Source organism: Benincasa hispida, chromosome 11 (genome assembly GCF_009727055.1).
Source record: "Benincasa hispida cultivar B227 chromosome 11, ASM972705v1, whole genome shotgun sequence".
NCBI classification, from domain to species: Eukaryota; Viridiplantae; Streptophyta; class Magnoliopsida; order Cucurbitales; family Cucurbitaceae; genus Benincasa; species Benincasa hispida.
In genome coordinates this window covers 58,056,775-58,083,171 of record NC_052359.1, presented here as the reverse complement: position 1 = coordinate 58,083,171, position 26,397 = coordinate 58,056,775, and the positions used below count along the sequence as shown (strand labels likewise).

General features: G+C 34.7%; 1 protein-coding gene across 1 annotated transcript; it reads right to left on the bottom strand.

The window, feature by feature from the left end:
- Nucleotides 1–10,361: 10,361 nt before the first annotated feature.
- LOC120089867 (UDP-glycosyltransferase 73C6-like) lies at nt 10,362–12,080 on the bottom strand. The gene has a single exon (XM_039047289.1). It carries the CDS (start codon nt 11,951–11,953, stop codon nt 10,490–10,492), a length of 1,464 nt encoding a protein of 487 aa, XP_038903217.1. The 5' UTR covers nt 11,954–12,080; the 3' UTR covers nt 10,362–10,489.
- Between the last annotated feature and the right edge of the window lie 14,317 nt (nt 12,081–26,397).

Below are 26,397 nucleotides of genomic sequence, written 5' to 3'. Positions count from 1 at the left end.
AGAGGAATACCACATGAGAGATCATCAATATTGTAGTAAACTAGTATTGAGTGAAATTTCCAAAGAAGCTATAGATAAACCAATAAGCGTTGTTGATTAGGTTAGTCCTTCAATAAGAGTTGCTAATGAAGCTAGTAATTCTGGTTAATCACATCCTTTTCAAGAGTTGAGAATGCCTCGATGTAGTGAGAGGTTTTTCCATCAACCCAACTATTACAAGGGTTTAACAGAAACTCAGATCATTATACTCGATGATCGCATTGAGGATCCATTTACCTATGAATAGGAAATGAGTGATGTAGACCGAGACTAGTGGTTCAAAGCCATGGCCTCGAAATGGAGTTTATGTACTTCAATTCGGTTTAGGAACTTGTAGATCAACTGAATAAGATAAAATCTATTAGTTGTAAATGGATCTAGAAGATGAAAAGAGACCAAGCCAGTAAGGTACAAACCTTTAAGGCTCAATTGGTGGAAAATGGTTATACCTAGAGAGAGGGGTGAACTATGAAGAAACTTTCTCCCTTGTTGCCATGCTGAATTCGATTAGAGTACTCTTTTTTATTGCTAAATTTTATGATTATGAACTTTGGAAAATGGATGTCAAGACAACAAGAAAATTATCTTGAAGAGAGTATCTATATGGCTCAACCATAGGGATTCATTGAACAGGGTCAAGAGCACAAAGTTTGCAAGCTTAAACAATCTGTTTATGGGTTAAAACAAGCATCTAGAACTTGGAATATAAGATTTGACACTGTGATCAAATCCTATGGCTATGAACAAAATATTGACGAACCTTATGTCTACAAGAAAATTATCAAAACCACTGTAGCCTTCCTAGTATTGTATGTTGATGACATCCTACTCACTGGGAATGATGCAGGATTCTTGACTGATGTTAAGCAATGACTAACAAACCAATTCCAAATGAAAGATTTGGAAGAGGCTCAGTATATTATTGGAATCCAAATCATTCAAAATCGCAAAAAAAGAACATTAGCTCTGTCTCAAGAAAAGAAGTTGCGGAGTGGAGAAGGGAAAAAGAAGATCAGCGCAAGGAATGGGAACGGAAACAAAGACAAAGATCCTGCCTTGCGTTGGCAAAAGACAAGGGCAAAGCGAAAGTGGAAAGCAGTGAGCCTGCGTTGACCAAAGGGCGCCCATCAAAGAAGAAGAAAAATGACGACATGATGATGGAAATGGGGTTCTTTCCTGCGTAACGCCACTACCAGATTTAATTACAAGTGTTGTGCTGGAGCACGGGTGAAGACATTCTGTCAGTGCCCATCCATTATAATTCCAACGGTAGTGAGATCTTTTTACAATGGATGACTTCATGGCACCAAAGATGCGGTAATCATGAAAGGGGAGACAGTGCCATTCAGCGCAAGGGACATCAACGAGTTATATCAGATGAAGAACATTCCGGATGCGCCGGGTAACAAAATTATTGATGATCCCCAAGAAGAGCAAATGGAGGATGCGCTAAGAGTATTAATGCAACCGGGCACTCAGTGGTTGTTATCTTTAAAAGGCATCAAAACCCTTGCGTCCAACAAACTGCTTCCGGAAGCACATCTTTGGGTGTACTTGGTGAAAAGGTGATTCATCCCCACATCTCATGACAAAATAGTTTCGAGGGATCGAGTAATGGCCGCATACTGCATAGCGCGTGGTATTCCGATCGACGTGGGCCAACTGATCGCAAAGAAAATTCGAGGTTTTGTGGGGCGTGTAAGAGGCCAGTATTTCTTTCCTTGGATGGTTTCGAGCTTATGCCTCTCAGTAGGTGTAGATCTTGAAGAGAAGCCAATACCAGAAGTTCATGGTCTCATCAACACCAATATCTTGAGAATACTTCTCAAAGATTTCCCACATTGCCCGGAGCTTCCACTTAAACGGCCCATTATCGATTTAAATGCGCCGCAGCAACCAAAGCCCAAGAAACAACGCAAAGATGACAAAGGCAAGGGAAAAGTCCAAGAGCAATCAACACAAGACCAATACCCTTGGACCTCTTACCCTTTAGTTATCGCCCTCCAAGCCCACCAGCGGAACCCCCTCCCCACTCCCTAAACACTTCACAAATCTCCTCCTCGCTTTCGATTCACCCAACACATTTCCAGCAGCATCTTCTCCCCTCCATCTCCACCACATTTTTCTCCTCCATCGCTGTATGTCGACGACCCGCACGATTTGGTGAAGGCTCTTGCTCAACCCCAAACCGTTGATGGTGAAACATCGTAGGTGCATCCCTCCACCGCAACCCTTGCTGCTGAACTAGTAGAGATTCATTCTCTTCTCTCTCATTAACAAGAGTTCTTCTGCCAACGAATAACGGAGTTATAAGAGAGCCACACAGAGGTTCAACACAGTATTGCGATGTCACAGCAGGTGCTGATCAACATTCAACGCAATACCTTTACGATCCACCTAAACCAAAGACAAATGGTAGAGCGCAACCATGAGTACTTTAACTTTTTGACAGCCTATTATTATGGTCCCATGGAGCTCCACATTTCAGCAACCTCTGCACTTTGAAGAAGCTCCTCGAGTTCCTCCGTAAAATCCTCCACTAGAGCCCCTACCGCAACTCTAAATTTGGGGGTGTGCCACTTTCTTAATAAATCTGCAATTTTTTGTTACAGTCATTCTTTTATTTTATTCATTTCATTATTTTTATATATAGAAGCTATACCTTGATTTTTTATATATGCTTCAATTTTGTGTTGTGATATTTGTAATTCTTTGTATACTTAGTTAATTTTAATACAACTGAGTAACTATTCTTTCATTATGCGTTAGCCTCTTTACTTATCATCCTTTGTCAAGTATTGCGATATTCCTTGTCTTTAATTGTGCGTTATTAATTGCACTGCCATGATGAGTAATATGCATATCCTTAGCAGCATTTCTTATACTTTGCACTTTCTGACTAACACTTAGATAATTCATAGTAATAACACTTCTTTACCTTTTCTATTTCAAGACTCTGGTCAAACCTTCTTTTCAAAATTTTGCCTAAGTTTTTTGTCTATTCTGTCCAAAACAACACAATGAGAACCTTGCGCATCTCTAAATTTGGGGGTGGGGAAGGTCTGAATAGATACTTTCAAGCATATGCGATCATTATCAGGAAAATGCGTTATCAAAAAAAAAAATCATAAAAAACTCCAATGTCAGCTCAAGGGAAAATTCCAACCTAATAAGAGTTAAGTCGTGAAAGGAACCTGCTCATAGTTGGATGTTCGCATGTCACCTATGGGAGCAAGTCAGAACGAAGGTAGGTTTCCAAGATCGACACAATATGAAAAGAAAAAAAAAGAGAGAAAAATAAGAATACAAGAGACAACTCCTCTGACCAGCAAAAGTAAAGCTTAGCTGAAAATCAAGAGTTGAAATTGAGATTGGCACACAACCATAGTTGGATGCTCGCATGACACCCGTGGGAGCAAGCTAAAACGAAGGGTGTAACCATGATCAATAGTCTCTAATAAAATGACGCAAACCAGACCACCGAATAAAGACGCAAATAGTTGTTTTTGCAAGAAGAGGTAAACATTCTTATCAAAACAAGAAGGGAATTTTTGAGTAGAGGTTTGTTGTATAAAAGAATAAAGTAGAGCATGTTGATGAATAATTAAAGGATAGAAGAAAATTATGTTGTTAAGTAATGTTATAGAGGTGGAGCATTCGGAGCAACCAATCGACGCAAAGTTAGGATAGAAATTGAGCGAAATTGCCTAAGTAGAAAATATGCTTGAGGACAAGCATAAATCTAAATTTGGGGGGTGTGATAACTTGTAGAAATACAAGTTATTTATGTTGTTTTATTTAGATATTGAAGCAAAAAAAGAGGAAAGTTGCATCGATTGTATAAAAATTGGCTGAGAAATACGAAAATTATGAAATATCGTAAACACACCCATAACACCATTGCGATGGCGAATAGAATGTTTCAGTCTTTGTTTTGCAGGAAATAGATCACTGCATGCGTTAATGGCTCGAAGACAAAATGTACAACCCATCTACATTGCATGTGCCCATCAATCAACAATGAAGAGATGATCAACGCAATGAGGCACATGATCAAGAGCTTTAGCGATCAACGCAATTCAATCACATGCGGTAATAAAAAACAACACCGCATGCGGCGATAGATCGAAGATGTGAAGAGCAACGCATTCGCGGGTGATTCTAACAAGTGTGCAGCTTTTAGTTGTGCAATTCTGACGGATTGATCGTGAAACAGAAAGGAATTTTCCATTCTGCCATTTCAGGAACTACAATAATTATACAGTGGGGACCACAAATTCAAAAAGCCAAGGTCTTGCCTATAAATAGCTTCTTCAAATTCGCTGAAAATACATACATATACATACATATACTGATACAAAGAGAGAGGCTGGTCTGAAACGACTTACAGAGTACATCCGGGAGAATGACGAGACAAGGTCGAGAGGTGAATTTCCGAGCAAAGAATTCTTCCAATTCCCGAAGCTGAAGCTTTGTGTAAAAGATTAATTCTACTGGGAAAGCAAGCCTGAGAGGGAAGCTTTCCTCTTCACCACATTCATACACCGACAAGCACAAGTTTCCGATCGGGATCTGTGTCAAGACGTTGACACTCTTTTCGTATTTGTTTCTATTCTCTAATTCATCTTCTGTATTCATCTTCTTTAATCCCTCATTCACAAACATGTATCAAACGCTTAATTTTAGAATTAAATGTTATCATTGCCATCATTATCATCTCTCTGTCTCTTTCCATACATTTATCATCTATTCTCTCCATGATGTGTTCTTAATCCCAGGTTAAAAAGCGAGAATTAAGTAAGTAAGTCAAATATGTGTTAAGGAATCAATTAAGTTTAGCTAAAGCATGCTCGATGGCATCTTCACCTGTGAGAGCAGAAGTGAAGATGTTATTCCGCCTATCGAGAGAAGATTGGAAGAATGCGTTAACTAAAGGAAGAAGTATTTCCAGAGATGGAAATAACCTTGCGTTCATCACATTCATCTCTGTTTCACCATAGACATATGGGAACGCGGCCGATCACCGAGAGGTGTAAGCCAAGGGAAAGCGGAACCTTAGTTGCGTCCTAACGCAATTGACAAACTTGCGATGTTTTTACTTTTTACTCTTTCTCTTTCTGCTTCATCCATAAGACTTGCCATCGCATTCATCGATACTTTTGTACAACTTCACAGTCAGTCCTCGATCCTAGTATCATGTATCATGTATCATAGTAGTTTAGGAATTTACCTTATCAACATATTTTTACTTCAGCGTAATTTATATTTCTGTACAAACCAAAATTCTTTATTCATTATTAAAATCGGTCGCATATATCACATAAGTATCGCATTTAATGACAAAAATCCTCGTGTTGGACCTCAGATCATTTTGAGAAACTTACATTGGAATTATACTTGGTTTCAGCGCAAGGAAACTTGTGACACGCACTATTTCATTGCATCCTACGAGCATATCACTATCAACGCATACACTTAGAACGTAGTATCGCATAAATTATCTTTTTCGCAAAGCACTTGAGCGCATACAAAGCATCATTCATTCATTCATCAGCGCAATAGATAGATAACATTCCATTTTCACCATTACAAGTTTATGGCAACATGAGTTTGTAACATAATATCTATCATCACAGTGCATGCATAATAAGGAATTATAAAATTCAGTCAACAGTCACCTAGTGAGTCTAGGACTACGAGTTATGTAAATCTAGGACAAGTGGAAGAAGCCATGGGTATGTGATGCCCTAGTTTATTGTATTTATGTTTTTCTTTCACGCTCATGTAAGTGACCCCACTGAAGTTTTAGTCCAAGTGAGAGTTTGTTGGATTTTATGTCCTAAAACTCTTAGTTTATAATAATAACGTATTTTATTTTCACAATAAAGTTGTTATTGAGGTTTATTCATTAAAGTTGTTATTGAATATGTGAATTGCACGTAAAAACCCTAAATCCAATAAACTAAAAACCCTTAGCTATAACATAAATACTTGAACTATATGTGAAGACATAAAAGTGGATCAAGTTCGAGTAATAGCCAAAACGATCTATTGTATAAGGATAAGGTTGGTTACCTTATCCTGGAGACATTATGGATGTTGTCCACTTTGAATTTAATACAAATGATGTGATTCTGAATCGTTCATGTGGAGACATGCAAGTGGAGGCGTCCTATGCAATGAGTTTACAAAAATGGACCATGAAATAGTCACTTTTACTTTATAACACCGTTTACTATTAAGACTAACTATTTCAATACAATGACCTAGGTAACTCGATCTAAATCCTACACTAACTATGAGTTCCTGTTTATTCGGTGTTATTCTTTAATCTGCATGGGTGAGAGTAACCCGAGTACTGTTGGGGTTGATGCCCTAAATTTTGTAGGGTTCTATAGTTTGTAAACCTTGTATGAACAAACTTGTATGTGATTAATAATATTTGATATTTTATTCACTTTGTCTATGAAATATATGATATTTTCGTTGCATTAACCACAGACCAATAAACTAACATCCATGGTTATCATTGTAACTTAAACATGTATGTGGTGACATACAGGTGGATCATGTTTATGTGATAACCTAAATGGTTTGTAGTCTATGGATAAGGTTGGGTACCTTATCCTGGTGACACTACAAGTATGATCCGTTTTGTAGGTATTAAAAATGTTGTAAAGTGCTACAAATGATCTGATCCTTATCATTCATGTATTAGACATGTGAGTAGGGATATTCTATACAAAAGATTTTGTATAAGATCGAACCACGAAATGTGTTTAGTCTCATTATATAACACCAATCACAATAGAGACTTTCATTTCACTAGGATGATCATAGGTAACATGACCTTAATCCTGAGTGAGTTGTGAAGTTCTGCCTATGAGGGCGGTCCTTTGATTTGTATAGGTGAGAGTGGCCAGATCGCCGACTCAACAAGCCTATCATTTTGGAGATTCTTCTGATTGGGGAGCTGGGAATTTAGCTACACAAGAGGGAATTCACTCCTTCCCCGAAGCAGGGGTAGGTAGATAAATTGCTCCCTTAGGAGTTGATTTCGTGTCTTGAACAATGTGAGCTCACACTCTATCCTAGCCCAGAGGGGTTTAGTCATAGTGGGACTATGATCTATTGTTCATTAGAGGGATCAGTGGTACTTAAGGAGTTAAATGTAACTACAAGGGCAAAACGATAATTTGGCCCAATTGTACTTACGAGTAATTTGTGAAGGATCATCGTACTGTTGACCGGTTATATCCAATAGACACATAAATATATCTATAGTGTGAAGAGTGCAGATGTTGGTCTTTAGTGGAGTGCCCGACAGTTAATGGATGGTGGATAATGTAATTAAAAAGTTTAATTAATTATTCACGTACCGTTGGAGTTTCAAGCTACAGGTCCATAAGGTCCCCTTGGTAGCTCAAAAGAATTTAGTTGAGAATCAATTTTTAAGTTAATTTGAATTGTTCAAATTAATAAGAGGGAGTTTAATTATATATGATATAATTAAATTGATTCAATTATATATGATATAATTGTTATAATGTATTTGATACATTATAGTTTATTTGGAGGAATAAATATTTGAATATGATTCAAATATATTCTATGAATAAGATTCATAGTTGTTATCTATAAAATAGAAAAAAAGAACTATAGTTTATATTGTATATGATGCAATATTAAACTATAGATTATAATTATAATATGATAAGTTGGTTATTATATTTATTTATATTTATTTATTATATTTGATAATTAATTCCTTTTTCTCTTTAACCACCTTAGTGGGTGGTTAATTGATTTTATGGCAAAATGGAATAAATAAAATATGATTTTTATTCTATAACTAAGACACACGAATTGTGAGTGATCTATACGATAGATTGAGAGCATATACGATATACTCTTTACACTACACGATTAAGGCTTCTTGCTATACGATAGTCTTCTTCTTCAATTGTCTTCCTCCTCCAAACTCACAAACTCCCTCCTAGCCAAAATAGTCAGAGCCCACCACTCCTGGGTTCTTACCCTGAGAATACTGAGGATTTCAAGTAGTAGTGTCTTCCCCTTTTGGTTCGGTTTTGTTGTTGTTCGAGGGGTCGTGACTGTTCGAGGAGTTCGTGATAGTTCATGGTTTTACGTGAAGAAGTGTTCTTCAAAGGAATAATCTCTGAACTCATTTTCTAATTTGAAAGCATGTTGTAATTTCTGTTAAAATGCATAATCTGTTTGTGTTTACTGTAAATGTTTTTTTTTTTTAATCAAAATGGAATTTGGATGATCTGCTTCCACTCATGGATCTCCTTGTAAAGGAGTTCCTACAAGTTCGATGACTCAATAAGCCCTTAATTTTAGGGATAAGATTGGGTAGATAGCTAGGGATATAGTTCTGCAAGATGGAATTCGCTCCTACCTGATTCTAAGGATAGTAAATAAGTTGTTCTCTTAAATGTTGACTCAGGGTTTTGAACAAGGGGTCCACCCTCTCATTGGCCCAAGAAGGACTTTGTTTGGTGGTTGGACCATAAACTAATTGTTCATTAGAGAATCAGTGAGACTTAAGGAACAAGATATAACTACAAGGATAAAACAATAATTTTTTATCCAGTTGTATTACGAACAACATGTGAAGGGTCGACTTACTAATCATGGTTGTATCGAGTGGACATAAATATATCTATCGTGAGGAGAGTACAACTACTGGGCTATAGTGGAGTATCCTGGTAGTTAACAAATGTTGGTTAACTAGGTTAAAGAATTTAGTCGGTTAATCTTGGATCGTTGGAGCTCATGATATGTAGGTCCATTACGTCCCTCTACTAGCTCATATCGGACTAAACCTTAGAATAGTGTGATGAGAGAATTTGAATCGTTCAAATTCGGCTTAAGGAAATAAGTGTTAATTATATGTGATATAATTAACGACTCATTGTTTAGTTATGAATTGAACATATGGAGAGTTGAAAATATTTAAATATGATTTGAATATTACACGTGAATAGGGATTCATTATCAGAATTAGTGTTAGTAATTAATTTAATATTTGATATTAAATTATTTTTATTAATTATTAGAATTATTTTATTTAAAATTGGTTTTAAAATTAATTTTACTTAAAATTAATTGTTTGAATTAATTTGATAAAAATTCATTTAAATTTTGAATTTTTGAAATTCAAAATTAAGTAAAACAAGTGTTAGTGAGTTCTTCCCTCTCAATTCTCACTTTATAATCTTTTATTTGGTGTCACTTTGGGGTGAATTGAACATGATTTCCTCTTTAAATAGAGGAAAGATTGCTGAGAATTTGGTTGGAAAAATTTGGCTTTTGAAGTTGTATTTTTCCTCTCCAAATTATTTAGAACCAAATTATCTCCAACTCTATTTTTCTTGCAAAATTCAACATAGATTTAGATTCCACAATCTGTCCTGAGGTCAGGAAAGAATTTAGTGGTACTCCACGAAGTGTTCTTGATTTAAAAAAAAAAAAAAACCAAAGGATTGCTTCAATTTCGAGCTACACTAAGGTTTGTTCATCAAACTGAGTTTTTTTTTTTTTTTTTTTGAAACAAATATGCTTGATCCTTAAAATTAATGTACTCAGATTGCTTAAGATTTGAATTGCTTCCGCTTGTATGTTCCTAACTCCATCAATTGATACTTAAGAACATGTTGTTACCATTTATTTCATCTCAACCACTATTGTTAAAACCATTTATATATATAACCATTTATCTATATAATCAATTTTTTACATATAAGTTATCAGGTCAATTTTCATCTTATTCAACTCTAAACTATCTAAGAGTACCTTTTAAAGCATTTCAAAGATTAGAGATATTTGGTATAATTTAACCTTCCATAAATGACAAGCCACTTGAGCCACTAATTAATAGACATTCTGGCTTTTCATTTTCGGCCACGTTTACCAATTTATAATCAGAATTGGTGTAATTGTAATGAGATTCCATTAATAGATCAATCGTAATAGGTTTCAATTACTTTGGATTACTTTTGATCACATTTATTTAAACATTTTGCAAACATAATTTGATAACGATTAAGGTTGTTTACTTTACATTATCTAGTACTAATGCATTCTTATCGTTACTGTTATCATACTTTTAATAATTAAATGGTAACGATATTTGTAACAATAACAATAATAATGACATATTCATAATTCTCATATTGTTATTGTATCTATAAAGTAATGGCATCACCTAATATCATCTTTAACTTCAAAGTCAAATTGTTTTTGTTGGTTACAAAATTTATAAAATCACATTGCCCTAATTTTTAAATACAATCAGATTGATCGGACCAGTATGTATATTATAGAATCACATTGTCGAATTTGTTAGGAGCTTATAACTATATAAAAAACACATCATGCAATGTAAATGCATACATCTACAGCAGATAATTAAATTTGAAATAATTTAAACTTCTGAGTTTGTGTTCAATTTTAGCAAATTTCGATTATCTTGAATTAGGCATGTGAGATTCCGGTGGGAGGAGCCGCCTTCTTCTACCGCCATCTTTGCCATCTTCGCCAGCTCTCTGCATCTCTGCTTCATCTCTTCTCTGTTATCTCCTTCCAACATCATTTCAATGGCTTCCCTCACCTTTTCTCTCTTCACCACCACCCCTTTCTCCTCTTCCTCTCCCCAGTGCACACCCGTTTCTACCCCTACACCTACGCCGATTCTGAGAATCTCCACAATCAACGTCTGGTTGAATATTTGATCTGCAAAAAGAGGCCAAGTGATCATCGGAACCCCTGCCGCTATCCCTTCGATGCTCGAATTCCAACCACAGTGCGTCAAAAAACACCCAATTGCAGAGTGTGAAAGTATCAAAACTTGGGGCGCCCACCCACGAATCAAAACGCCTCTCCCTTTGATCTTCCCCTCAAAATCATACTCGTCCAGCCATTTCAGTAACTCCTCTGTTAAATTTCCTTTTCGTATGACCCAAATGAATGGCTTGTTTGCTGCCTCCAACCCCAATCCAAGCTCTATGAGTTGCGCCGTCACCAAATTACACAAGCTTCCCAATGAAACATAAACCACCGAACATGAGTCCTGCTCGTCTAGCCATTTGGTGCATTCGTGTTCATCAATTGATGCTCTGTTTCCTCTTTCAGCTCTGTCGAGTTTGTTGTCGTTACAAAGCGAAACAGGGCCAACACACCACAATCTGTCCGGAGATTCTCTCGTCTTCTTATACTCCGCAAGATACTTATGCTCTAGCTCCTCAAATGTATTTAAAATTACGCCGTATGACATCCTATCAGCTTCGTTTATTTCCTTAAGAAAAGCCACCATATCTTCACTGATGAATTTCGGTAGCTGCGCCTTGCGAAATTTGAATTGATCGACTAAAGTTACAAATTGGGAATCAGAGATGAAACGAATAAGGGTCTCCTTCGTTTCTAAACTCTGCATACACAGAAAATAGAAGCAACTCAAACTGTAGAAAACAAGCCTGGGAATATTGTGTTTCTGAGCAAGGCGTAAAGTCCAAGGAAGGCAGACATCAGAAATAATGGCGGTAGGTCGGGGGCAGAGTTGCTGCATCAGTTCATCCGATGGGTCGTAAAGGAGATATGTGGCTCTGAAGAAGGTGGAGACGGAATGAAATGATGGTAGCAAGTCGAAATTCTCGCAGCCTTCAGGCAGCCCGGCTATGTTGCAAGGAAATGGGAGTTCAGCGACATGGATTTGCAAGCCAGAGTCAATGGCACGAGCTAAAACAGAGTGGTAGCGAGCGGCATTGAGGGGGGTGGTGAAGATGGTGACAATGGCGCCACGGTAGGCGAGAAGCTTGGCGAGGTCGATCATGGGGATCATGTGGCCTTGTGCCATGAAAGGGAAGAGAAGAAAGTGAGGATTGGAAGCCATGGGAATGTGGTATAGAAGTAGAAGGAACAGAGGATTTCAGGATTGGGTTTTTTATGGGAAGAAAAGAAGATTCTGCATCAGCAACTTGGTATTATTGGGATTGGGATTCTGTGGTTCCATTATTTTAGTTTTGAGTTTTTTTCATTGCCATTGTTATTGTTGTTTTTTGTGTGAAAATGATGCTACAAAGGAAATCGGAAAACGAGTGTTATAAGTTTTATTGGACAATTGGCGGTTTTGTGGATATAACTATTTGTCAATTTCTAAAAAATTAAGATATAGATACGTTGAAAGATATGACATTTTTTATATATTATTTTAATATATTTCTAAAAAAACAAAGATACTTATACATCGAAGATACATATTCTCTTGCTTAAAAAAAATAGATTCTTAGTTTTAGATTGAAAAATATTAGATATGTTGTTTGTCTTTTTTCTTTAAAAAAAATAAACGTAAAAATAGATATATCAAATAGCTTGTCAGATACGTATCTGAGAAGTATGTGAAAGTATCGATATTTGATACGTGTCTGATACGGATTTTTTGCCTCACATGAAATATTTTTGCTTCATAGATTAGTGGTGTTCTAGAAGGTTGTGCTTGTATTCTTTTAACTTTTGGACTCTTTTGACAGTTTTGTTATTACCAAAATATCAAAACAAGGACATCAACCTAAAGTAGTGGTAGACAATTTTTTTATTATATCATACAAAAATTGACAAAAATATTATTCAACATGTCGATATATAAAGAAGCTCGACATGTTGTGTAAGAAAGACTAACAAAAACTAGAAACGGTATGAGACAAATCCATTAAATTAGGCATCTTTGATAGTTCAAGGTCCAAATTGTGGTGTTGAAAATAGTTGATTTTGAATCTAGAGCAACAAGACAAATTGCTAAATTCCAATCGCTAAATGTAAAAATCATATATATTTTTGTAAATTATAATTATGGACCAAAGTACTGTTGCTAGTTTAAATTGAACAAAAAAAATACATTTAAAAGAAAATATAGTCTACTCCTAAAATTTAGCTAACAAACTATATCTTTTTCAATAAACAATAACAAACTCATAAAACAAAATAACAAATTTTAGCCTTCAACATTTTCAGCTGTAGTTGATAAAATTTAAACAAACAAATAATACACTTACTACACTGTGTTTCAAAATGGCGGTTTGTTTCACAAATTTTACAATTTCAAACAGACATTTAATAATATCTTTATTTCTTTCCTTTCACTTTGAAAACCTAAAATATTATTATCAACTTTAAAACTCATATGGATTTTCTAATATCCTTTATGTTTGTGGAATTTTTATGTTTGAGACCTGAATAGTAAAAATATATCATGATTAATTAATAAATTAATATCCATTATTTAGCTTAATAAATTACTATTAATTTGAATTAATTACTAAATATAGATATATTATTTAAGTTTAATAATATATTTATACGGGGATGCATCAATCTTTATACATCTGTTCTAACTATTCATATCAAAAGAAATATTAAAATGTTTCAAACGAAGAAAAAAGTAAAATCAATCACGTGAGAAGTAAAAATTGGACAATTTGTTATGATTCATAAAGATAGATGTTATCGAAGATCACCTAAATATTTTTCTAGTTATATTTAATAATTAATGGCTTATTCTTCAGCTCAATCCAATACAGTTGTCTCGACTCCTCAAACTTCTAATCTCTTCTGAAATATTTACGATCTAGTTACTATTCATCTCGATTCCACCAATTACATTCAATAGAGGTATCAAATTTCACTTCGTGCCTATGCCTTGTTCGTTCCCTTACGTTGAATTATGAGTTTTTTCTTTTTCACCTTTAGTTTCAAAATTTAATGTTCGAAGTCATTTACTTTATTATTTAATTTATTTTTCAAGTTTTGGATTCATTTTTAATTTTAAGTTATTAAGTTTATGCTTTTAATATACCTTTAATTGGTAAGTTATTAAGTTTATCCTTTGTTCCTATCAAAATATCTCAGGTAAAATAATTATCACAATTTTATGCATCACATTTTGAGTACCATAATTTTGTGTATCACCAATTTTTTTCCTACTTCAATAAGAAATTTGAATTTCATTCTCATTCTTTTTTCTTCTCTGTTTAACAAACATTGAGATTGATTTGCTTCTGCAACATTTATTTTTTCCATCAATTTCATTTTCTCAACGGAGAGTTACTCTAATTTTTTAATAGTGGTATCAAAGATGCTTTGATTTTTTTCAACAATGGTATAAGAGCCTTAGATTTAAAGGCTTGTGATTTTGTTTGAGAGTGATTTTTTTAATTTGAAAAATGTCTTCCAATTTCGGTGTTTCCTCTCCTCCACATTTAGCGGTATTTCCTCTCCTCCACATTTTAGTGGTGAAACTATCCGTTTCGGGTTGTTAATGCAATCTTATCTCAAGGCACTTGGCCTTTGGGAATCAGTTTTAAATGATGTCGATCCTCGAACATTGGGCGAAAATCTAACATTGAATCAGATCAGACTAGAAAAGAAATTAAATAAGCCCAAAGCTTTATTCGTGATTCATGCTGCTTTATTTAATCTTATATTTTTAGGATTATTGATTGTAAAAGGACAAAAGTGCAAGGATAAAAATTGTCAAACTCTTGTTGACTCTCAAGAGAGAGTTTGAGATAATGCTAACAATGAAGGACTTAGATACTAAGTGATGACTATTATAAACCAAATAAGACTAACTGGTAAAAATTTTCCAGATCAAAGAGTCGTTTTAAAAGTAATGGTTAGTGTTCCAGCCATAGATAAGTCTTGTGATCTAACAAATCTCTCTATAGCTTAATTAATTAGCAAATTACAAGCCCATGAACAAAGGGGTACTATGCATAATGAAGAGCAATTAAGGGCACATTCCATGAAAAGAAACTTGTTGGAGAAGATGATAGACATGCAACTAAAAATCATGTGAATATAGAAAAATAAGGAGCGTCGGGAAAGATAAATTTCATCTTTGTTGTTTTTGTATAAAGACTAACCATGCTGAAAAGAGTTATTGGTTAAAAAACAAGCAAGTCTACCATTGCAATTATTGCAACAAGGACGGTCATATGGAGAATTTTTGTTATAATAGATAAAAGCAAATCCAAAATTCCCAACAACAAGCAAATTCCATAGATGACAATGAAGAAATAGTTTTTTTTTTATTTTTTTTTATGGTATCTCACTTTGATGACAAAATGTCAACTTTGTGCCTTATTGACAACGGATGCACTTCGCATATAGGTAAAGATGTAAATCTTTTTAGATAGATTGATAGATCTATACAGTCTAAGGTGGTTCTTAGACATGTCCAAGGTGGTTCTTAGACCGGACGAGACAGTACTAGTTGAAGGCAAAGGTACTGTTGTCATGCATACTAAGCAAGGTGAACATAAATTATCCAATGTTTTATATGTTCTGAAGTTATCTCAAAACTTGTATAGTATTGCTCAATAGTTGCATAACAAATTTGATGTGTTTTTCAAAGATCAAGTTGGTATCATTTATGACCCTCAAGGAGTAGAGATTACAAGGGTCAAAATGGTTGAATATGCATTTGTTTTATGTGGTGACTCACTATTTCATCATACTTTTAATGTTAAAGTAGAAGAAAGCAAAATGTGGCATTAGTGCTTTGGACATGAAGACAATGAAATTTTGAAAATTTTGCCTTCTTCTAACATGGTTGATAATATTTTCAAATTTACTTTTATTGATCAGATTTGCAACAATTTTCAAGAAGGGAAGATGTACAATCTATCTTATCTAAATGAAAGACTTGATTTTGGTTGTTAGTGTCTTCAATTTGGTATAAGATGGTAGAACAAGACACATCAATATCAAGATTTTATTTATCGATAAAAGTAGACAAAGAAAGAGAAAGAACAAAATCATTGAACAACTCATGACATTCTCACAAAAGCTACACATAAACAACTTATGTTTCCACACAAAAAGTTGGTTGTGACAAAGAAAAACCTCAAGGAGAAGTATTAAATTATGAGTTTTTTCTTTTTCACCTTTAATTTCAAAATTTAATGGTTGAAGTTATCTACTTTATTATTTAATTTATTTTTCAGATTTTAACTTTAAGTTATTAATTTTATGTTTTTAATATGTCTTTAATTTGTTAGTTATTAAGTTTACCCTTTATTTCTATAAAAGGATGATGTCTCAGGTAAAATAAGCATCACAATTTTATGTACCACATTTTGAGTATCACAATTTTGTATTTACATTTTGAGTATTACAATTTTGTAATTTTTTCCTACTTCAATAAAAAATTTGAATTTCAGTCTCATTTTCTTTTTCCTTCTCTTTCTTTGACAAATATTGAAGTATTGATTTGTTTCCACAAACATTTATTCTTTCCATCGTTTTCATTTTTCAACCGTGATATCAAAGTAACTTTGATTTTTTTTCATCACCTTCCACTACATTCACTGAAATTAACCCAGCCTACCTTTAATGGGATTATAGAGATCAAGTTTTCATTATCCTAATCAACATTGCTCTCTCCCCCTATGCCTGTTGGCACATCAACTCCGCCACCACTGCCCATGAACGTTAGCTCAATCTTGAAATTTGGTATTCTTCTATAACCCGATCCACTATCCTCGAGCTAAGATGTGCACTTTATACAATGAAAAAGGAAACCACATAAATAGTTGAGCAATGTTTTCAAAAACCTTGGTTGATCATCTTACTGTTGCCGGCATCCAAGTCGGCGATGAGAAAACCTTCTTGCACATCCTTAACGGCTTACCGGTCGAGTTTAACGCTTTTCAGACATCCATTTAAACTCTGGATACAAAATTGACGCTTGTGGAGCTGGAAGTTCTCCTCGTTGCGAAAGCTAAAGCTATTAGTTTTCACCAAATGGCATCGGAGCCGGTACCCATGGCCATGGTTGCCTCCTGCAGGCCTTCAATCGTGGAGGTAGTTCTTCCCAAATCAGAGGCGAAGGCTGTTTCAATCGTGGGAGAGGAAGGAATAATAATAAAAATATGGTTTCTACTTATAAAACACAAACACAGATACAGCTATACGATATGGATACGATCGGATACGGCGATTCGTTAATTTCTAAAAAACTAAGATACATATATATCTAAGGATACGCCATTTTTTTATATATTTTTTTAATATATATATATATATTTCTAAAAACTAAGATACTGATACGTTGAATATACATTTTTTTCGTTAAAAAATATAAGATATAGATTAATTTAGCATATAAGTTAATAGCATTAGCACAAATAGAATACAAATACTGAAATACGATAAAAAAAAAAAAAAGCAACATCTAAGATGTTGAAGTACAATAGTTAATAAAATGCAATAGAAAAGTGACTCATATTGCAAAGAAGAAGAAGAAGATTAGAGAGAGAAGTATGAAGATAAACGAAGAACTTATTGTTGAAGATATCCAAATGGTTTATATTTTGGTGGACTTTGTGGGGACTCAAATGTGAAGATGGAGATTAGATGATTCTAGTATAGGGTTTGGTTCGTTATTTATTATTTTTTTCTTTTAGTTTTGCACTCGAGTAGTGAGCTTTTTAAATAGGATGTCTAATTTTAAATTGGGAAAGATTAGATGAGTTACTTGTCTTTTTTCTTTAAAAAATATGTATAAAAATATATACGTCAAACCGCGTGTCAGATACATATCACATGAAGTATTTGTGCTTCTTAGGTTTCTACCCCAATTTTGTTCCTAAGGGGTCAAATATTCCTCTTACTTTTGTTGGCCCTAGCAGACAAATGGGCCAATTCAATCTCAGCTTAGTATTTTGGGCCAATTTTGGGTCCAACAATTCTTTTAATTCAATTTTTCAACAAACTTGCCGATTTTTTTTTCTTTTTTTTTTTGTCAAATATGAAATAAATCCGATCATAGTGCATTAGAACAACCATATGAATTTTTCTTTTCAAGGATGTCATCTTCTAATATGGTTATTATGTTAGTTAATACTATGGTTACTCAAATATTGGGTTTTACGCCCTAAAATTTGTAGATAGTAAATGTTATTAATTGATCATCATCAATAAAGAGTTATCGATATTAATTCAATAAATGTTGTTGATTGTGTTATATTCTATTTTAACCTTAAATTCAATAAACTAACATCCATGGCTGTCTTATGAGTCGCGGAGATATATAGAGATCAATGTTCAAGATACAACTTAAAGAGTCTATATACAGTATAGGGATAAAACTTGGTACCTTAACCTTGTGACACTATGGATACGGTCCACTTTGTATTTGATACAAACACAATGATCCAACACGTTCATGTAGGTAACATGCGAGCGAGATATTCTATGCAATGAGTCTGCATAAGATCGAACCGCGAAATAGTAACCACTAGATGTAACACCTTTAACTAGTTAGGTTCCTATTTCAATTGGATGACCTAGACAGCTTAGTCTTAATCCTGAGTGTATTATGAACTCTTGTTCATGAGGGAATGTTCTTTGATTTGTATGGGTGTGAATGGCTAGTTTGCCGACTCAATATGCCTACCATTTTGGGGACAAGACCGAGTGGTGAGCTGAAAGCATAATAATATGACATAGAATTCACTCCTTCCCAATTGTTCATTAAAGAAGCACTGGTACTTAAGAAGTCAGAGGTAACCCAAGAGTAAAATGGTAATTTAATCCAGTTGGTGTCACGAACAATCGTGAAGAACTAACTTGTTGTTATTAGTCTATATCCACAGACACAGAAATATATTTATAGTGAGAAGAGTGCAAGTGTGGGTCTTTAGTGGAGTGTACCCACAATTAATGAATATTGATTAATTTCGTTAATGACTTTAGCCAATTAATCTCATATCATTGGAGCTTCTGATCTGCAGGTCCACCAGGTCCTTTTGTTAGCTCACTAAAAGATATTAGATTTGAATTTTTCAAATCAAATTGAGGAAATTGTATATTAACGTGATTAATATGTAATTGATTATGGATGTGATCTATAATTTAAATTAAGTTGGAGAGATATTTGAATGAGATTCAGATATTTAATTCAAGTGTTAGATTCATAAATAATTTATCGATTAAATTAATAGAGAGGTAATACACATAAACATATGATGTTTATTTATGTTAATTAAATATATACGTTACATTAGATTTGATGTATAGACGATTATTTAATTAATATGCTAATTGATTAAAAAAATGTTATTTAATTAATTGAGCACAAGGGTAAATTGAGAAAAACTTGGAGAAAGGGTTAACCCTTCTCCATACAAATTCTTCTTTATGGCCTTTTTGTGGCATGAATTCATTTGGTGAATTTTAATTCATCCACCAAAAGAAAATCTTCTCTACTCTCTCCAAATCAATCTCTCAAAAATCGATTTTCGGGATGCGCAAGGTGTTCACACGCTTTTGCTTGGGATTTGATCATTTCAATTAGTATCAGAGCAAATTTCTTGTATTTTCGTTATTCATATTATTAAACTAAAATTAGTTTAAAGGTGAATTTTTTTTTTTAATTTTTAAATATGTATTTTGAATGAAGGTTTGCAAGATTGGATGTTTTCAATTTTGGCACTTAGATTACTTTTAATGTGATTAAAATGTAAGGGCCCATTGTATTTTTTTGGACATTTATTTTTCACTTCAAGTCTGTAAGTCTACATTGATCGAAAGAATTAGTGTTGCTAACGAGATTGGGAAAAAAGTGTATTTGGGGCATGTTCGAGGCAAGTTCGGAGTAAAAAACACACAAAAGAGGGTCATTCTATTGGGTTTTATGTCCTAAAACTCGTGGTTTGTAAACACTAAACTTAGTTTGAAAATTCAATAAGTTGTTATTGAATATAAGAATTGTTTATTTTGTTTTATAAATAAATCCAATAAATTAAAAGATCCACGACTACTACATGAGTACTTAACTTTATGTGGAAACATAAAAGTGGATCAGATTCAAGTAAATAGTCAAAATGGTCTATAGTATATGAATAAGATTGGATGTCTTATTCTGGTAACACTATTGGATGCGGCCCACTCTGTAGTTGTTACAAGGAGTTGTAAAGTGCTACAGACGAAGTGATCCTAATTCATACATGTGATGACATGAGGAGTGGGGGTGTCCTGTGCAATGAGTTTGCATAAAATCGGACCACGAAATAAGTCACTCTTACTTTATAATATTGTTTATTGTTTAAGAGTGACTATTTCACAACGATGACCTAGGTAACTTATCCTAAATCCTGAGCTAACTATGAACTCTTGTTTATTCAGGATTATCCTTAGATTTGCATGGGTGAAGGTTGGCTTACAGCGTTGGCTCAATAAGCCTCCGATTTCAGGGATAAGACTGGGTAGATAGCTGGTGACATAGGATGCAAGATGGAATTCACTCCTACCCGTTTTCAAGGATAGTAGAGAGGTTGTTCCCTTAAGTACTGACTCCAAGTCTTAAACAAGGGACCCCACCATTTCATTGGCCCGAGAGGGACTCGGTTTGATGATCGGATCACAAACCAATTGTTTATTAGAGGATCAGTGGGACATAAGGAATAAAAGGTAATCTTGAGAGTAAAACAACATTTTGACCCAATCGTTATTACGAACAACTTGTGAAGGATTAACTTACTAATCATGGTTATATCGAGTAGACACAATATATCTACAGTGAGGGGAGTACAACTATGGGCTTTAGTGGAGTGACCTAGTAGTTAACGAATGAGGGTTAATTTGGTGTAAAGAGTTTAACCAATTAATCTCAGATCGTTGGAGTCCATTATCTGTAGGTCCACCAGGTCCCCTTACTAGCTCACAAATGGATTAATCTTAGAGTAGCGTGATAAGTTAATTTGAAATGTTCAAATTAGAATTAAGGAAATTAGTAATTATATGTGATATAATTACACGTTTAATAATGGAACTAAACGGAATTGGAGAATCGATTACTATTTAAATATGATTTGAATATTAAATTCATGAATAAAGATTCATGGTAATGGAATTTGTGACAAATTAATTTAATATTTGATATTAAATTAATAAGACTAATTAAAATTTTTAATTAATTTATTAATTTTATTAGAAAATTAATTATTAAATTAATTTTGTGAAATTAATAAAATTTCATTTTTAATTGGAATGTTTATTTTGGTTTTGGAAGTCAAAATAAAAAGAAGAAATCTGGAAGTGGAAAATGTGGGATTTTCCCACTAAGAAAACAAGTTTCTTAGTCACATTTTCACTTCTAAATCCAACTCAAATTGCAAATAGGTGTTGGATCTCATGCAGTAAATGATTTATATGATGATCATACAATATAAACTTGAAATCTGAGTGAAAATGGCATGCAATCAGTTGCAATTTTGCTGAGAAATAGTGATTAAAGAACTGTTCTTCAACCAATAGATAAACTAGTCCTCCTCCTCCTTTTTATTCACTTAATTCAAGCTTATTTTGAGTCCCACAACTCAATCCAAGGCACTAAAAGGATAGTAGGAAAGGTCTTGTAGTGGTTCACGAGAAGAAATCAAGGAGATTGCAACTAAAGTTCTTGAATCAAAGGTACTTTAAAAGTTAGTGTTGAAACTCTGGTTTTAATTTATGAGCATGCTTGTTTTGAAGCCAAAATTAATGAATTAGAATGCTTAATGATCCTGTTTTACTTCCGTTGCTTGCTTCCTAAATCCAAAAATTAGTATTATTATTTAAGCATTCAATTCAGTTTAACTCTGGCTTGGTGGGTGTTGTTTCATAAGTTGTATGAAAATGGTGAACTGATATGTTTTTCTGAGTTTGGCATTAAAATTCTCTTCAATTATGTTGTAATTCTTGTAATTGATTCTTGTTTGTTAAGCCTTAATGTGTGTTTAAGTGTTTGTAATTCGTATGAAGTCATTAGAGTTGCAATTAAGTTGTAATTGAAGAAAGAAGTGAAGAAGGTCGAGCAGCAAGAATTGGAGTTTCAGCATCTGCCCAAAACTTGATGCTTGATGCTTAAAAACTCGATGCACGATGCCATGATGAGCAACTCGATGATATTTTGTGAAATACTCGATGCACGATGCCATACTCGATGGTACTCGATACTCATACTCGATGGTATTTCGTGAAACACTCAGTATGATACCATACTCGATGGTATTCGATGCTCATACTCACTCGTATTTAATGAAATACTCAATGCATGATAGTGCTTGAAGGCATGCTCGATGCTTGATGGAATACTCGATGCTTGATGGTATTTGATGGTTGTTTGCTCGGTTTAGCACAGTTTTGAGTATTGGAGGTCCAGTTCAAGAAGTTTGGGTCCAGTTCAAGGCAGTTCAAGCATTCCAAAAGTGTTTTGGAGTCGGTTTTTACTGGTTTATGTAATATTGCCTTTTTTTTACTTGAAAATGCCAAAACAAAAAACCATATTAGTTTGTATTTAATTACTTATGCATGTGATGTATGTGAGGAAAATCGATCACGAGGATTTCCATGAGCAGCGAAAAGAACATTCCAAATTACAATCATGTATGAACATTACAAATTACAGTCAAAACAGAAACAAATAGGTATGCAATCATTACAGAAATTACAGCATAAAAATACAAATGAACAAGGAGAAATGCTACGAACATTTGTAGACTCGTCTCCACGCTCCTTGCTCACGAACGCTCGAACACAACAACCTTGAACGGCTCGACAACACGACCGCTACACAGCATGAACACCACACACTCGTTCTCTGTGATTGCCTCAGTCACGAACATGCCAACAACACGAACGACCTCCACAGAACCTCGATGGTGTCGAGTTGAGTATGACACCACCAAGAAGGCTAACTTTGTATTTTGGTGTGAGAATTTAGAGGGTGGCCTCTGTGTGGACTTGGTTTGAGGTAGAAGAATGGAGAAAACAACAATCGTGTAAATGATGGAGTAAGTAGAAGAAGGCTGAACCTATCGTATAGGTTGATGCCTAATCGTTTATCAAAAGCTAAGCGATCATCTAGAAAAAACTAAGCGATCATCTAGCAAAATCTAAGTGATCGTTGAGCTCATCGCTTAGCTCCGTGTCTGTCGCTCACAAAACACTACACAATCGTTTACCTTAGTCAAGCTGTCACTTAGTAAATCCGTGTTTACTTGACAACTTCCGTGAGATTCTTTTTCCGAGAGAGAAAATCTCAAAATTTTTTCAACATTCTAAAATTAGGAAAATAATTTTCTTTTTATCTCACGGTTACCATGAACCATCAATAACCTCCCACTCAATTGGTTATTAGAGAAAAATATTTAATTATCTAATAATTAATATTATTATAAATATAAATGATAACCAACTTATAATACTATATTTATAACCTATAGTTTTAATATTTCATCTCATGAAACATATAAACCATAGTTCTTTTTCTATTCCATGGCACTTAATGTAAATCTCATTTACATTAATCCTCCACTAGATGTATCTCATACACCAAACCAATTATATCATATATAATCAAATTACCTCTTGTCAATTTGAACATTTCAAATCAACACCAAGAACTGATCCTCAAATGAATCCATTGAGCTACCAAGGGGACCTTATGGACCTATAGCTCAAAGCTCCAATGGTACGTGAATAACTGACTAACTCTTTAGTCACAGGATCCACCATCTATTAATTGCCAAGTACTTTACTAAAGACCGATAGCTGAACTCTTTTGACCACAGATATATTGTGTATCCATCTTAACCAATCAACAACGCGACAACCCTTCACAGATCGCTCGTAAGTACAACTGGTTTTGCCCCTGTAACAAACATAAGTCATAGTCCTATTATGACTTAGTCCTCTCTTATAAAGAGAAGCTGTGGCCACTATGTTCAAGCCCCGGAATCGGCCCTTAAGGGAGCAATCTCTCTACTTATCCCTGCTTTGGGAAAGGAGTGAATTCCATCTTGTGGATTGAGTTCCCAACTCCTAGATCAGACAAATATATCCCAAAAAGGTAGGCATGTTAAGTTGGCAATCTGGCCACTCTCACCCATACTAATCAAAGGACCCGCCTCAAAGGCAGGAGTTCCCAAAACATTCAGGATTGAAGTCGTGTCACCTATGGTCGTTTTGTTGGGGTTGATGCCCTAAAGTCTTGTATCCTGTAGTTTGTAAATAGTATATACAAACACAGTGATTGTTAATATATGACATTTACTTCACATCTTGTTGTTTTGCTCAATTATTTGTTTTATTTACTTTACCAAAAACCAATAAAACATAAAATTCCTGGTTATTTGTATGTGACTCAAGCATGGATGTGGTGACATACAAGTGGTCATGTCTTGAGTGATAACGAAAATGGTCTGTAGTATATGGATATAGAAGGGAAACCTTATCCTGGTAATGCTATGTACGCGGCCCGCTTTGTGGAATGGTTCATAAAGTTGTGACTTGCCATAGATGGTCTAATCCTGATCATTTGTGTTGGGGACATACGAACGGGGGCGTCTTATACAAAGAGTTCTTATAAGACCTGACCATGAAGTGTTAATGTCTCGTTATATAACACCGTTCATGATAGAGACTTTACTTCACTAGGATGACCATAGGTAACATGACCTCAATCTTGAGTGAGTTTGGGAACTCCTGCCATTGAGGGTGGTCCTTTGATTTGTATGGGTGCGAGTGGCCAGGTCGCTGATTCAAACCTACCATTTTGGAGATTTTTCTGATTTGGGAACTGGGAACTCAGTTACACAAGATGAAATTCACTCCTTCCTTGAGGCAGGGTTAAGTAAATAGATGGCTCCCTTAAAGGCTGATTCCGGGGCTTGAACGATGTAGTGCCACACACTTTCTCTGGCCCGAGAGGTATTCACACATAGTTGGATTGTGTGTATTGTTCATTAGGAATTAGTGGTACTTAAGAAGTGAGATGTAACTATAGGGATAAAACGGTAAATTGCCCAGCTGTACTTATGAGCATCTGTGAAGGGTCATCGTACTCATGATTGGTTATATCCGATGGACACAGAAATATATCTATGGTAAGAAGAGTTTAGCTGTTGGTCTTAGTGGAATCACTGATAGTTAACGGATGGTGAATCTCGGGGCTAAAGAGTTCAGTCAGCTATTCATACACTGTTGGAGCTTCGAGCCACAGGTCCATTAGGTCACCTGGTTAGCTTGGATAAAGCCGAGAACCAATGTTTGGGTTAATTTGAAATGTTCAAATTGACAAAAGGAAGTTCAATTATATATGATATAATTGACTGGTTATATATATGATATAATTGGCTAAATGTATGAGATACATTATTTGGAGGAAATTAGATATAAATATGATTTTATATCAAGTAGATGAGAAAATACTATAGTAGATATATGATATCAAACTATAGGATATAAATATAATATGATTAATTTATTAATTAAATTAATTGATTAATTATTTGATAATTAACCAATTAATCCATGTTCGGACGTGGGAAGTGGGCTGCGAAAGGTTATGGTAACCGACGGGTTAAAGCTATGAAAATCATTTTCATTTTATTATTTCAGTTGTGCATTCGTTATCGCCCGCGCTTAAAAAGAATCCGTGAAAGAGCGATCGCAAGAGCCTATACGATAGAAGCTCGTTCGTCTAAACGATCGCCTAGTTCATGCGTTATCTAAACGATTGTATACATTTTTCCTAAATGATTGTTCAGTTTTTCCTAAACGATCGTGTAGCTCTACTATACAATAAGCATTTCTGCTATATGATATCAGAGTTCATCTTCCACTTCCTTATCGTCTACACAGCGTCTTCTCCTCCATTCTCTACCAAACTCACCAGAGCCCACTCTTTGGGTTTTTTACGCTGAAGATATCTGGGTTTCTCTTGTGGTGGTGTCGTCCCTGCGACATTGTTCGTGTATGTTCGAATCATGCTGTTGCAGTCGACAGACTCACCGGGTGCTGGTAGATTGATAGGAAGTTTTTCCGCTGCTTTGGGTTCAGTCGTTCGAAGAGTGTCTTCATCTAGTATGAACCCTTTCCTTATGTTTTGTTTATATTCTAAGCATGCTGATTATGAGTTTAATATGCATAACTGTTTGTATAGAATGTATATTGTTTATGTTTCGGTCACTGTGAAATCAGAACGATCTAAGCCCGCTCATGGAACTCCCAGTATGAGATCCTTCACGTTTAGTTGAGATGTAAGTCTCTAGTATCAACGACAATAATACAGAATCTAGTCATGTCGTAGTCCAGTCTTATACAAACTCTTTGTATAGGAAACCCCCGCTCGTACGTCTCCATATGAATGGTCAGGATCAACCATCTATAGTAGTTTACAATACTTCCAAACCTCTACAAAGCAGGCTGTATCTGTAGTATCACCAAGATCAGGTATCCCACCTTAATCTTTATACTACAGACCTATTTAGATTATCACTTAAGTCATGATCC

Excerpts from the sequence above, each read along its gene's own strand:
- LOC120089867 (XM_039047289.1), bottom strand. The coding sequence starts at position 11,953 with ATGGCTTCCAATCCTCACTTTCTTCTCTTCCCTTTCATGGCACAAGGC.